Source organism: Gymnoscopelus microlampas (genome assembly GCF_963454915.1).
Source record: "Gymnoscopelus microlampas genome assembly, chromosome: 2".
Classification (NCBI taxonomy): domain Eukaryota; kingdom Metazoa; phylum Chordata; class Actinopteri; order Myctophiformes; family Myctophidae; genus Gymnoscopelus; species Gymnoscopelus microlampas.
In genome coordinates this window covers 38,934,440-38,949,439 of record NC_139939.1, presented here as the reverse complement: position 1 = coordinate 38,949,439, position 15,000 = coordinate 38,934,440, and the positions used below count along the sequence as shown (strand labels likewise).

The 15,000-nt window shown below is 43.1% G+C and overlaps 1 protein-coding gene across 6 annotated transcripts in view; it reads right to left on the bottom strand.

The window, feature by feature from the left end:
* The window catches only part of lrba (LPS-responsive vesicle trafficking, beach and anchor containing), a 294,320-nt gene that overhangs the window by 14,738 nt on the left and 264,582 nt on the right, over positions 1–15,000 (bottom strand). For all 6 annotated transcript variants that reach the window (XM_084068296.1, XM_084068297.1, XM_084068299.1 and 3 more), the window contains exons 49-52: positions 11,581–11,758; positions 9,424–9,489; positions 6,139–6,294; positions 1,746–1,913 (exon numbers count right to left, since the gene is read on the bottom strand). In XM_084068296.1, the coding sequence (XP_083924422.1) occupies positions 1,746–1,913; positions 6,139–6,294; positions 9,424–9,489; positions 11,581–11,758 (568 nt within the window). The remainder of the gene's footprint in view (positions 1–1,745; positions 1,914–6,138; positions 6,295–9,423; positions 9,490–11,580; positions 11,759–15,000) is intronic.

Here is a 15,000-nt window from a genome sequence, read left to right as displayed (position 1 = left end):
CACAACATAATAAAATAACAGTTGTTATGTGTTAAATATGTATTAAATAAGTTTATATGCGTTTCAGCGTATACTAGACTCAACAAGCAAATAGTAAACATGTTGTCCACCACCATTGATGTAGTCCCACCTTTGGGACAGTCAGAGATCGGTGAGTGTAGGCTACTTGAAGTATGCAGGACTTTGTAGGAGCATTTTGATATGGGACAATAAAAGGACAGATTGATATATTTATGTTGCCTGCTCTCCTCTGAATTAGGCATACAAGATATATCATAACATGCATAATTTGAATAGTCCCCGAAAATTCATTATCGATGGGTGGGTCTGCGTCTGACCCATTGATGATTCATTTTAACGTCCCCTTGAAATAATTAGTTTACTGCATAATCTTTCACTAGTTTAACAGCAGCGCTTGAAATAAAGCTGGAAATGGATGAACTGACACACTGACACACACACACACACACACACACACACACACACACACACACACACACACACACACACACACACACTCACACACACATGACCCTGGAGAGTACATTCTCATAAACTTGTGAAAACAATTATGTACACTTTAAAGGTTTTAAATATATATCTAAATCAGACATTGTGAACCTTCCTTGAGTGCCTAATGTGTGTTATATCACATGTCATTTTTATAATGTGGTATAATACACTTAGGGTGAATATGCAAGAGAGCAGCAACGCCTGGCTTGTGATACTATTAAAAATGGAGCAAATAGAAACCTTGTCTGCTAGATTCATATATCTTTTCCAGACCGCACTCATGCATCCAAAATTGCATACAGGGCTGCAAACACGCATACTGTACGTACACACACCAAAACTGTTGGCATGAAGAAAACAAGGCTCTAGCTTTCCCAGCATCACACAGCCAGCTTGTACTGTATGAGGTAAGTGACAAAAGGCCATCTAAAGTCCCGTCCCTCAAATCAACAACCGATGTGGCTTATTATCCAAATCACAATTTGTCATAAATTTCAGCCCATTTGTAGCGGAGCACTTAACAGCATGTAGGGCCCATCTAAGCTGGCCAAATTAGCACCGAGAAGGCTAAGGGCCCGGCTATGTGCGCTCGTCCCTTTGATCGTGGCTGGTTCCATATGTTATGGTAACGTGAAGGGCCGTCCTGTGACATTTTTCACTTTGATGGACCGGCCGCTGACCCCGGAGCCTGTGGTCGGCCGTGGGCTTTCATGTGGCGGTCGCCGACCCCCAACGTCACAGAGGCCGTCTCTAAGTGGCTCTCACTTTCACTCACTCACATTAAGACAGGTTGAGGGCCCTGTCTCTCCCTCTTTCTCTCTCTCACTCTCTCACACACACACACGCACACGCACACACAAGCATATTGGTACTTTATTTCTCATTATACCTGAATGTTAATTTAACTCTGATTACATACACACACACACACAATCTCTCGCTCTCTCTCTAGTGCATTAGTGAGAGCCCGTTCGGGGTGCAGCAGTGCTAGGAAATCCAATTGGACTGCAGAAGGCCTGGTCTACTTAGATGAAACTAGCTGTTACTTTAGAGAGAGAGGCCGTAAATCACACAGTCGCCGCTGACTGCTACAGAGACAGCACTCTAAGAATACCCACCCCTTTCTGTGCGTGCGTGCGCGCGAGCGTGCGTACACGTCTGTTTGTCTGCATGCGTATGTCCACCTATCGGTGTGTGTGTGTGTGTGTGTCCGTGCGTGCGTGTATTCTTACTGCCTGGACTCTCTCCGATGCTGCAGTGCTTTCCGTTCCAGTACCAGAGGAGCAGTGTGGCGTCTCTGGAGCCGGACAGGACGTAGCAGTCTCCTCCGATGTAGGACTCTGACCTGGCCAGGCACGTCACCACGTCACGATGACCAAACACGATCTGACTGAGTTTCCCTGCAGAGCACAACACACACAGGCAACACAATGCATCAGTGGCATTATTACACACAATGGCTGTCAAGCATGTAAACCTCCTCCTCTGCAGGAATGAATGAACACACACGCTCATCTCTGCACTCGCACTTACATTTTTTTCATTAGATCTAAATTATTATCTTTTGGGTTTTCGAGAAAGTATAAAACACAATTTATTATCTGTATTTATTATAAGCAAACAATATAAAAACATCCAGTCCTAATATGCACAGTATATGAATTCCATATCTCAATATATATTGTTCTTAATGCGTATTAAGAAGGATTCATTTTATTCATAAAATGTATTAAATATTTTAAACTTCAATTCATTCCATACATGAAGCTATGTGTGTGTATTGTAGGGCTGCAACTATTGATTTATTTTCTTAGCGATTATTCTGTAACTTTTTCGATTAATCAAATAATCTACAAGCACATTTGAATGTATATATATTTTTCTTTATATAGCAATGAATCGATATACAAAACTTCTATAATCTACTAAATCAATTAATCTGATTAACAACTTAAAGGATGACTTCAGCCATTTTCAACCTATCTTCATATAATTGGTCCTCACTAATGCTCACTATAATATGGTGCAATTTGTGTCTACACACACTGTCTCAGAGGGCTGTGAACAGTTCAGAAACCCACCTTTCAGTGACATCGGTAGACAGGCATGGTCATTTAAAAAAATGCATTTGATTTTTTATTAATGCGAGAATAATGGCTTCTATTCTAGCATGCTAACTTTTCAGGAATAGAAAGCCTGCAGTTTCTATTAGCTAGGATTCCCCATCGATGATGTCACTGGTAGGCAGGTTTCTAAACTGCCCAAAGCCCTCCTCTGACACAGAGTTGACAAAAATGGTGCCATATTCTAATGAGTATTAGTGAGGACCAATTAGACAAAGATAGGTTGAAAATGGCTGAAGTGATTCTTTAGGCCCTATTTTATACATGGAAAAATCTAAACTCACAAGCTCATAATCAATTAAATCGATGAATTCAATTAACCGTTGCACCCCGAATATATTCCTCTATGTACCAAACTCTACGTATGTGAGTGTCATCATTTGAGCGCTCACGACGTGCTTGTGCGTGCGTGCATGCGTCTACGTACGTGCTCAGCCAGCCTGTGCACATGTCCTCACTCTGTGTCTACCAAGTGTATATATAAAGAGGCTAATTGCTGTCAGATTTTCCCCCGGCCCCTGGCTCTGCACTGAGCTGTCTAATACTCATTACACTCCCCATACTGTGACCTCTGGAAGTCAACACACCGCGCAGTTTACAACACATGACATTTCTGTCTGCTGCTCGATGCTGCTGTCCGGACCGTAATTAACTTGTATCTCATCAGTGATGGAGAACGCTGACTTGAAACTCTTCCATGGAGGAGCTCCACGCGTCAAGACGAGACGTAAAATGTTTGACATCTTTATAAACTTTGGAGAATAAGTAATGATTTCAACGTATGGGGTGGGTGAACGGCGTAATGACTGCCATGCGCGCTCCGCGCACTTCGTCTGCTCACGGACGTGCACACACAAACGTGCGTCGAGTAGTGCACAGGCACGAGGACTTGCACACACAAAGGTTCACACACACATACACACAAAAACACACAATGCAGAGCAATTTGTTGTCATCTGTAATTGACCCTTCACTAAGCCCCTCCCCCAAATAGTGATTGTCCAATTTTTCATCCCTTTCCCCCCAAGCTGAGGTCTGCACTGGAACCGCAAGGCTGTGGCCGTATTGTAGAACACACACACACACACACACACACACACACACACACACACAGCTTAACGTCAGGAACATTACACTGCGCAGATGGCAATAATACTAATGGCATTAATCCTAACAAAGGTACAATTTATATAAAACAAACAAATCGTTAGCCTCATAGCATAATTGCCTAAGTAATTATTTGGCCAAAATGACATTTCTGCCTAACTCTACTCTCCTAACACTGCTGCTTCATTGTGTCTTATTGCCTATGTCCTCAGCCTATCTATCAGAATGATTTTTACATTCAAAAAATGACTTAGGCAATTATGCTATGAGGCTAACTTTTTGACTTAGGCAGAAATTATTTTGAATGTAACAAGCATTCTGATACACTGAGAACGTAATAGGCACTAAGGCAGAATGAATCAGCAGGTCAAGACTGATCTGCTCTGAGTGCTGGTTTCTCTTGGAGATAAACATGACTTAGGCAAAATGAGTGTGTTTGTTTTGTCTAAGTCAATATTTTTTTTTTTACTTAAGTCAATTTTTCATTTCTTCTTTCCTGAAAACCTTCAAAATATGAGTTAGGCAATTATGCTATGAAAAGAAATGTAAAAATCCTCTGATGTGTTGACATGGTTGGTTAGATTGGCATGGTGTATCCTGACTCACTGTAGATTCATGAGCATGTTTAGAAACATGATGTTTAATCCCTGTCTGGTGATAATGATGTTAAAGTAGTTGATTGGCATTAAGTTTCTCCCTCTTTCTATTGATAACATTTTGTCTGTATTTACGGTAGTTTGTTGAAATAGTCATGCACATTTTTCCAGTGCACAGGCTACTTGCAGGCCTTGTTGACGCTCGTTGAAGCTCTGGCTCCTAATATGATCAATTATTTTATGTGGAAAAATCTGTGAAATTCCATTCAAGTCAATGGATGAGCAGCACTGCTTGCCAGACCTGGAGCTGCAGAGTTTTGGGGGTGGAGCTCAGCGAAGGGTCAATTGTTGACCCTCCTGTTGGTAGATCAAGTAATTCAGAAAACAATCGAGAAACTATGCAGGCGCGTGCAGACACACACACAAACACAGGGGCGCACACACTTACTTCCTGCCTACATACACATCCTCAGACACACACAAATTCAATTGCTCACACAGGCATATGCGGCTGCGTGTTCTGTGCACGTGTACCAATCAGTTCAGTGTAATTGATAAACCCCCCTCTGTTCTTGAACCTCGGGGCTTGAGGGACCCGGGTGGCAGCTGTTGAACGCTGTGCAATTGAAGCGTGTGTTTGGAGGTTCCAGGCTCGCACACCGCCGCTGGCAGCCACACAATAGAGCTATCTCTCTTCTCCTACGCCCCCCACTCCACCCACCTCAGTGGAAGACACAGAGGCTATGGCCCGGAGAAATTGAAACGCTGGCTGTATTATAGGTGTGTGTGTGTGTGTGTGTGTGTGTGTGTGTGTGTGTGTGTGTGTGTGTGTGTGTGTGTGTGTGTGTGTGTGTGTGTGTGTGTGTGTGTGTGTGTGGTAGCAGTCTGAATAGAAGCAGGGGACAGAGAGCTGAGGACCGCAGTACAGAGACAAGCCTCAAGACAGACTAATTTAAGACCCTTGACCTGCTGGAGCGCTGTGTGTGTGTGTGTGTGTGTGTGTGTGTGTGTGTGTGTGTGTGTGTGTGTGTGTGTGTGTGTGTGTGTGTGTGTGTGTGTGTGTGTGTGTGTGTCAATAGCTAGGTTTCCATTGACTTGTCTGACGGGTGTGTCGACATGAACAATGACATATATCACTTGTGAGACAATACATCATCCTACTATAAAAAAAAACTGCTTGACATACTGGGGTCACACCTAAAAAAACAGACTTTTGTGATTACGTTGAAAAAGCTAACCGGAAAGGACGTGGTTCAACGTTCTCTATCGCAGAATAACATATAGACAGCATATACTGTAGACACCCTTACCATTCAGAGAAGATATCTTTTTGTCCCAAGTAAACATATTCACATTGATAACTGAGTGCAAAATGCGAGTGCAGAAATGTCTTTGTCAATGAAATCTAGGTCAACTGAAACCTAGCTGGTGATATGTAGTCAGTCTGGTCTATGTGGATGTACAATAACAACCAAAATGTGGGTGATTTGACATGCTCACACTCTAAGAATAAGATAGCTATAACGACAATGAATACAAGGTATAGCATGGGACAATGATAAAGGTCTAATATCCGAGTCAATGGCTATATAGGTTAATGATAGGGACAATAACAAAGGTCTACCTGAGTCAGTGTTTATATGGGCTATTAACATGTAATAAGGACATTATTAAAGGTCTAATTACCTGGATAACAGATGATATGGACAGTGATATGGGTCTAATACAGTTAGTAAGTAGTTATATGGGCTAGTAGAAGGTAATGCGTAGGCACAGTAATAGTGAGGGTCTATTATTACCTGAGTCAGTGGAGTAGACGCGGAAGCTCTTGTCCCAGAAACCACAGAGCAGGATGAAGCGGTTGTCAGCGGTGATGACGAAGCACTGTGAACTGATCTGGATGCTCTGGTCCAACAGATCTGAGATCTGACGCCTGTGACTGCCAACATTACTGGCTGGAGAGGAGAGGAGAGGAGTCAGGGGGGGGGGGGATAGGAGATCTCCGATATCTGCTATTTTTGAATAGCCAAAAAATTCTATAATGACACAGATGCGCTCCTGGATTGAATGGGTTAACAGATTCACACATCATGAAACATAATGAGATGAGATAAAATGTGAACAAAAGAGAGAAGAGACCAGAGGAGAGACCAGAGAAAAGAGGAGAGATGAACAAGGAGCATACGTTTTCCGAGGACACAGTGAGACAGACGATACAGAGCACAGAATTGCGGAGAGAAGTCCAGAGACAATGGGGACCAGGCATACATTCAGTGCACGAGACATGACACATACACCAGTCAACCCAACAGTAAACATCAGCATTGTTCAAAGAGTTCACACGAAACACTATCTGCATGGTCTATCAGCACATTCACCATTATGTATGGCCCCCTGTAAACACCTCTACACCGCACAGAACAGAGAAGATTTGTGAGAGAATACATAAAACATCCAGGAAGGTTAAGTGTACCGGGACTTCACATTTTCCATTAGGGCCTTAGAGTTTGAGTAATGATGGCGTGTGCGCGGCCTGCAAGGAATATGCACACTGCTACAGAACGCATACTGTAAATTCATCTCGCTCTCAGACGATTTATTTAAAGGTTGGTTAGTGAGGAGGGAGCGAGGAACACAACATACATTCTCTTCTCCCTGATGTTTAATTTTCTGCATTGGGCTGCATTTTTTTTGTAATCTCATTTTGTGGTTTTATTAGATTCCTCCATGTTGTGGTCTATGGTCAACCTGTTATTCAAGTTGTGACTTTATGAGTTTTTGTATTACTTTACGTTAACTTGCACAAATGTGTAGTCTTTCTGTTTTGTTTCTCGTAATCTCTTTATGTGTGTTATGTACAAATTTCTCCTCGGCCATTAGCTTTATCTCATCTCATGTTCTCATAGCTTATCTTCTCCTACCATATCATGTCTAATCTAATCTGAACCAGTTTGTGTATGTTTTATCACTGTGCAACGGCTTCAAACCACGCTCCGAGCTACGCAAAAGCCTTATCATTCATGTTGCACTGAAACAGCATATCTAAGGTCAAGTATTTAAAACAACAGAGTACCCCCTCAGCCTCATGGATACACAACTATTTATTGTCAGTTTAACTCTTAAGGTCTCTAGTTTGAGGGCAGGAAACTGGCACACCGGAACTCCGAGTTCCACGCATGCACACCATCATATGGTGAAGTATAAAGACCTTAGTATAAAGTATAAAGGCTTAAGACCAGGAGAAAATTCTATGCTCCTCACGCACGGGAGAACAGAAGATAAAGATGATCGACGATAGTTAGACTTTTATTATACCCAGATACCTAAGAAACATTAACCACCCTAGACTAGAGGCCTGTTGAGATGCATAACCTGTATGGGTCAATTATTTAGTTAAGTTAAACTAAGAGTGAATATGTTGCAGTGCGTCCAGGCGTTCATAGATAGTTGAAGAGCAGGTGTTGGGACGCTCAGCCTGTAGGCATTCTGAGAAAGAGCAGCACGCTCGACAACGCCAATATTTCAACCCATTATCAACATTTCCTTTGGCCACGGCCGCCCCGACACTCAGCCACAATTTACTGTGTTTAGCTCAGAGTCCTCTTGGAATGCTAACAGTGTACATACATAACTGACACACAGCCTCCCTCCCTCCTACAAACTCACACGCTCACGTGCACACACACACATAAGAAAAAACATACAATTAATGCTTAGTTGTAATAAAATGTTAAGACAAAAACAGGTTGATATGAAAATCTGAGGAAGGACTAAACAAACATTGCCCATGATAATAAAATATACATTTAAATTGAGCCGTATATACACATGTACACATTCTCACACACTCTTAAAACAAGCAGCGTTTCTTAACATCGCTCGCTCATAACATGTCTCACATGCACACGCACGCGAACAACAGTGCATGTTGTCTCTGGGTGGAGGAGGATAAAGATGAGTTCGTGAGAATGAGCCCTGGACATTTTCACCAGTCAAACGTTACTCGGGGGAGAAAAAAACAAAAAGGTTGCGTGTGTGGAACAGATCCTGAGAGATGCGAAGAACAAACACAAACGAAACAGAGAACTCTAAGACGGGAGAGAGAGAGCCAGAGACAGAGAGCGAGAGAGAGCGAGAGAGAGAGAGAGAGGGACAGAGAGAGAGAGAGAGAAATGGGGTGATGGGAAAAAAACATAATGAAGGATGTGAACTTGGGTGCCAAGCGAGGTAGAGAGAGCGAGAGAGAGAGTCATGGTAGCACACAGCTAGTCTCTCTCTCTCTTCTCCCCTGCTTCCATTGGAGCATCCTCCATGCATCACTCGGCGACCCGCCGCTCCTCTCCTGCTCATCAACAAGTCGTGAGGGATGAGAGGCGGCCATATTGTCCTGACAGCCGCGAGTGGCGCATTCTCAATCACACATTATTACCACATTCATATTCATTGCTGCTGACACGCGCCCCTCTGCCCCCCGCAAATTAAACCACAGAGAGGAGAGGAGGGGAGGTGAGGGGGAGATGGACAGCATTGAGGAAGGGGGGGGGGGTTCTTTGTGCGTGTACGTGCGAGGCGGTTGTGTGTTAATGTGTTTGTGTGTTTGCTGGTAGAGAGTGTGTGTGTGTGTGTGTGTGTGTGTGTGTGTGTGTGTGTGTGTGTGTGTGTGTGTGTGTGTGTGTGTGTGTGTGTGTGTGTGTGTGTGTGTTGGGGGGGGGTGGCTGATGATGAAATGCTTGCCCAGGCCACAGCTCATTGCATTCCAATTTGCATGCAAATGGTTCAGTGTGAGAGCAGAGACTATATCATGAGGAGAGGAGAGGGAAAAGCAAGGTGAGGGAAGGAGAGGAAAAGAAGGAAACGGGAGGAGGAGAGAGGAGATAAAAGGAGAACAGGAGGGCCGACACTGAAAAGCAGCGGTGATGTACTGTCCAGGGACACACTGCTGTGAGATGCCATCAATTGCGATGGACACACACTCATATACAGTACAGTTCTGCATGAGAGTCGCAGCATGAATAAATAATCTTGCAAGGGTGTGTGAGCCTGTATACACATGCATTAAAATACACGTATAAGTACAAGTATACCTATCAGAGGATCGATTTCCACTGGAAGTTGGTACTGCTGGTCCTGCACTGTTGAGCTTTGATGACCTGATAGAGAGAGAGAGCGAGAGAGAGAGAGAGAGAGAGAGCATTAGTGTTTCATTGACGTGGCCTTGTAAAGTAGCTGTTGGCTCTCCCTTCACTATGAGACACTAAAAATTATGACCGCACAGTCAAAATGTCACTTCCATATTCTCCTCCCCTGAATAAAAAAACTATTATTTAATAACTGCAAACCACAATACAAAGTGATAGCTGACAGTGACTCACAGTCAGATCACAATAAAATAAATCTAATTAAAATACAGCCCCTGAACGCCCCTCTTCATTTTAACTTAAGATGTTTCATTTCCCAGAATGAACGGGGCAACAGTAGGGGTGTGCCGATATATCGTCCCGCGATATATCGCGATACGTTTTCGCGACGATATGTATCGTTTTGGGGGAAAAAAATATCGTTTTTGAAAATTTTTTTTTTTTTTTTTTTTTTTTTTTTTTTTTTTTTTACAATCATAATAATCAGGCATGCAAACGGCCCCGAAGTGAAAAGAGTGACAACATGTTTTTTTTTCGGGTCAGGTGTCATACTATTTGGATTCAAAACGGCTATTGTAGCTGAAAAGCTACAAGTTTGCATGTCTGAATAATGCAAAAACAGAATTATTTGTTTGCATTTTCTTTTTTTCTCCTCCATATATTTTCATAATAAAAAAAGTGCGTATCGTATCGTATCGAAATCGTATCGAAGTTGTGAGCCAAATATCGTATCGTATCGTTTCGTGAAATTAGTGTATCGGCACACCCCTAGGCAACAGGCATAGAGACTTTTAGTTGTATTTACAGCTCATTATTACCAATCAACATTGTGGGTCAGTTCCTTCACTTAAGAAAATATAGAAGTCGATTCAAACACGCAGCTTCTTTTCATTTGGAATTTTTTGCTGGCCATACCGTGATTCTGATTTCACGTTTTTGTTCTCTGCTCAGCATTGAATTACGAAAGCCCTGACACAATCAATACATCCCATCGACGGCATTAGTCCAGTTCACTTGGCCCGTCAGTTTCAGCAATATGAAACTAGGATAGGTGAAATTTCTCCCGCACTGATGAGCGTGCGCTCTCATAAACTCAGAGGTATCGCGTTCAGTGGGATGGACGTTGACTGAACGCGTCTGGCTGAAGTGAGAGGCTGATGTATGGAGGTGGACATGAAACTAAACGCTAACCGCTCAACGTGTCAAACGTGATCCTCCTCTCTGGGAGAGACAGTCAACCATCTCCCAAATCAAAGTCCATCCGTCCCTCCTATTGAGACGAGACGGGTCAATCCTACCACTCAGAGGGGTAAAGAGAGAGAGAGAGGCAAAGGGGACGATAATGAAGTATGATAGACACCTGAGAGGGTATTTAAAATTATGGCTTGTCTTTTGGCGGCTGCAAACATACTGTCTGTCAGAAGTCAAGCTGTGACACTAATGGACAAAAGATTATCCGCACACCATCATGCTGCCACTGTGTGTTTACTGAAAAGAACAATGTTTTGACCTACGCAGTCTTGCACTTTTGGATTTAAAGCTTCTATCCAGCACTCGTTGAAATTGACTCCGTGCATTATCCTTGGGCTGCACTAATAGACAAAGACATGCATAATTCTGTACATACTAACTGTACTCTAAACTCTAACCAGTAAGCCCAGACCTCAGATGTGTTTAAGATTCTCAGAAAGTCCCACACCCTGCAAAACTGCTCTTGATGTTTCGACCATGTGGCCTTCATGTGAACAAAAGGTTTATTTATAGAAGTAAGAAAGCAATAGACAGCACTCCAAAGTCCTTCCGGTACTTTTAATTCACAAGCGCATGGACATAAGAAGGACTTCGGATTACTTTCTTACTGTGAATCTTCGTGAGCTGTGCACCCGGCAAACTGCATTATATGCAGACTTAGAGTGCTCGTTTTTGTTTTCTACTGTGATTATTTATAGAAGTAACCTCAATATAAATGATACTAATCAGCAGATTTGTAGTGTGGAGACTCAACTTAATGCGGTGCACAGATTTGGATATGTATATTCTACTACTTTTTTTTCTTCTTCTTTTTTTTCCTCATCTCCATGCACACACACATTCCTTTCTCACCTGCCAATCCATGCCACTTGTTGACGGCAAACAGTCGGTTGGCGGTGACGGTGATGATGGCGGGCGAAGTCAGACCAGGCTGAGTGTTTGAGGATACGTGAGTCACGGGGGAGTTGGACGGGAACTTCAGAACCATGATGACATCCTGCTGCATCTGCTCCGTGAACATCAGAGGAGTCTGCAGGAGAAGATACTGTTCAACACAGGGATGGACAGACGGAGCGATGGAGTACGGAGAGATGGATGGACGGGGACGGAGAAGATGGATAAACACAGCCAGGGATGCGGGGAGGAGATGGAAGAGGAGGAGAAAAGGCAATATAGCAAGCAACAGAAGAACAACAGGAGATGATAGAGAGAGAGGAGAAAAAAAACAATGTGGAGGAGGGAGAGTAAATCAGAGGAAGAGGAGAAATAAAATGAGGAATGGTATGATGACCATTTGTAGAGACGGAGGAAGTGCAGAGGAGAAGACCAAGGAGAGAGGACAGCAGCAGTGGGCAGACAGCAAATAATAAAAATAAATAAAAGACATGGCATGAAAGGAGAGAGAGAAGAGCGAGAAGAGAGATAGACAGTTAGGAAGCAGCAGTGAGGGGCTCAGTTAAGCTCAGTGGAGAGGAGGAACTCCAGGTGTCATTGTCCTGGCGCTGAACCAAGCGAAGAGGAGGGGAGAATGATCTTCCTCATCATATGATCCTATCTAACTGCCCACCCTTCATTTAAGGTGGTGTAATTATTTTTGTTAAATTGCTCTATATACCCATAATAATCATAGAGTGCTTTGTTCAGTAACAGGAGTCTCATATCTCTCCAGCTCTTCAGTAAACAGAAAATACTTTTAGGTCATGATACCAATTCCAATCAGGACAGAGAACTCACACAGCATATAGGGTAAACAAGTGAAATCGGAAGTGATGAAACAAAACAATCAGCAGACAAAATTGGATTTGTAACACTATAAAATTGAACCTGATGAACGGGTTCTCTCTCCTGACTGGATAAAATTGGTGACCCACCTGAAAAAGTATTTTCTGTTTATCAAAGAGCTGGAGCGATGGAGAGACTGAACAAATACTTTATAGCAATGATTACTATCGGAATATAGAACTTTTACATGTTTGTTTTAAACAAAACAAAAATAACAGTGCAAGTAACATTCAATGGGTTGATTCTAAAGGACAGGGAAAACTGTTGTGCCCTTCTTTGTCCTTTGTTCACGGTTAACAGCAGGTGCGGTTGTCTCAAAAACATAAAGGAAAACTGGCAGAAAGAGACTCGCTCGCTGCATACATATTAAGGAAAACTCCTTAGACAGAGACTTAAGAAAAGAGAAGTCTCTGTCTAAGGAGTTTTCCTTAATATTTATGCATCGAGCCAGTCTTTTTCTGCCAGTTTTCTTTGATTCTAAAGGACTCATATTGTCATAATACAGTACAAGCCTACAATGATCCACATGAAACTCCCTATGTATCAGGGAGCCATTTTCCGCAGTGTGTGTAGCGAAGAGAATGGAAGATCTGTGTTTAACATGGTGAACATAGGGGGGTCCCTGAGTGTCTGACAGCTAACCAGACACTCTGACAATATCATTACCACCAGCACAGGCACATGCCAACCTGCTGACAACACACTGTCATGAGGAGGGGATGGAGGGAGGGATGGATGGAAAGTACAGAGGAGAGAAGGTTTACGAGAGAACATGGTATGCTGAGAGGACGTTTATGTGAGAGAGGCTGTGTGTGTGTGTGTGTGTGTGTGTGTGTGTGTGTGTGTGTGTGTGTGTGTGTGTGTGTGTGTGTGTGTGTGTGTGTGTGTGTGTGTGTGTGTGTGTGTGTGTGTGTGTGTGTGTGTGTGTGTGTGTGTCTAGGACCAAACACTTGAAATCTCAGTGAAAAATATTGTTTGAATACTGTATGAGTTGGAGCAGGAATGCATAGGCAGGCATTTGATACAAGGCTGCCCTGGATTCAAATTGATTCAATAATGACTCTCTGTGTGTGTGTGTGTGTGTGTGTGTGTGTGTGTGTGTGTGTGTGTGTGTGTGTGTGTGTGTGTGTGTGTGTGTGTGTGTGTGTGTGTGTGTGTTCAGTTATGTGTATACAGTATGTGCGCATTTATATGTGTCTAGGCATGTGTGTGAGTGTGTGTGTACAGTAAGTAAGCATGCATAGGGAGGTGGTCTTCGGCCAGCTGTCAGCAACGCAGGGACACCACTCTAATAGGGTCTCTAGGGGCCACACTCTCTCTCTCTCTCACACACACACACACACACACACACACATACACACACACACACACACACACACACACACACACACAGGTCCTCAGGTGGACAGTTTGGCATCATGCCCATATTTCCAATACTACACTTTTCCTTCTGTCACATCCATCCACAACTACACATGCACGCAAACACACACACACACACACACACACACACACACACACACACACACACACACACACACACACACACACACACACACACACACACACACACACATGCGTAGGAAACAGTCACATAAATGTATAAACACATGTACAATATACATACACACACACACTGACTGTATGCACAGCAATAGACACACATACATACACACACCATTATGTACAGACATGAATGGACACACACACACACACACACACACACACACACACACACACACACACACACACACACACACACACACACACACACACACACACACACACACACACACACACACACACACACACACACACACACACACACACACAATCTCTTTCTCTCTCTCTACTCTTTCCCACACACCTCTATAATGATGAGAGAGGAGATGGGTCCAGAATCGGGAGCTAAATTTCCCAGGGTCAGATGGAGGAGACAGATAGAGAGGGGGGGGCTGGGGCAGCGCAATGAGAGGTAAAGGGGTGTAAGGGGTGTAAAACCCAGGATCACATGGACCTTAGGCAGGAATGTCAGACAACTGACATCATCACAACCCAATAAAATGCATCATTAAAAGGGAACCACATTTAATTTCGATGTTGATGCTTATCATAGTCTATAGCAGTGGTTCCGCAGACCCCCATCTCAAAATATTTTGTTCCAGGGAACCCCCCCCCCCCAGAAGATTTGAGTTACAAATGTTCGCTTTAAAAAATATATATATTCAAAGATTTTTCAAAAAATAGCAGATATACAAGCTCATAGCACGGCACTATGAGCTTGTATATCTGTTATTTTTTTTGAACAGCCAAAGACATTAAAATGAAAGAGATGTGTTCCCGGTTTGAATTGGTTAAAAGGGAAACACATTTCATTTCGATGTTGATGCTTATAGCAGTGATTGGGGCCCACTGGGGTGTTCATGGCATGCCCATCGGACCACTTAACATGGCAGCCGATTTTCTGAAGTGGGCCCTGACCCAGAAAAT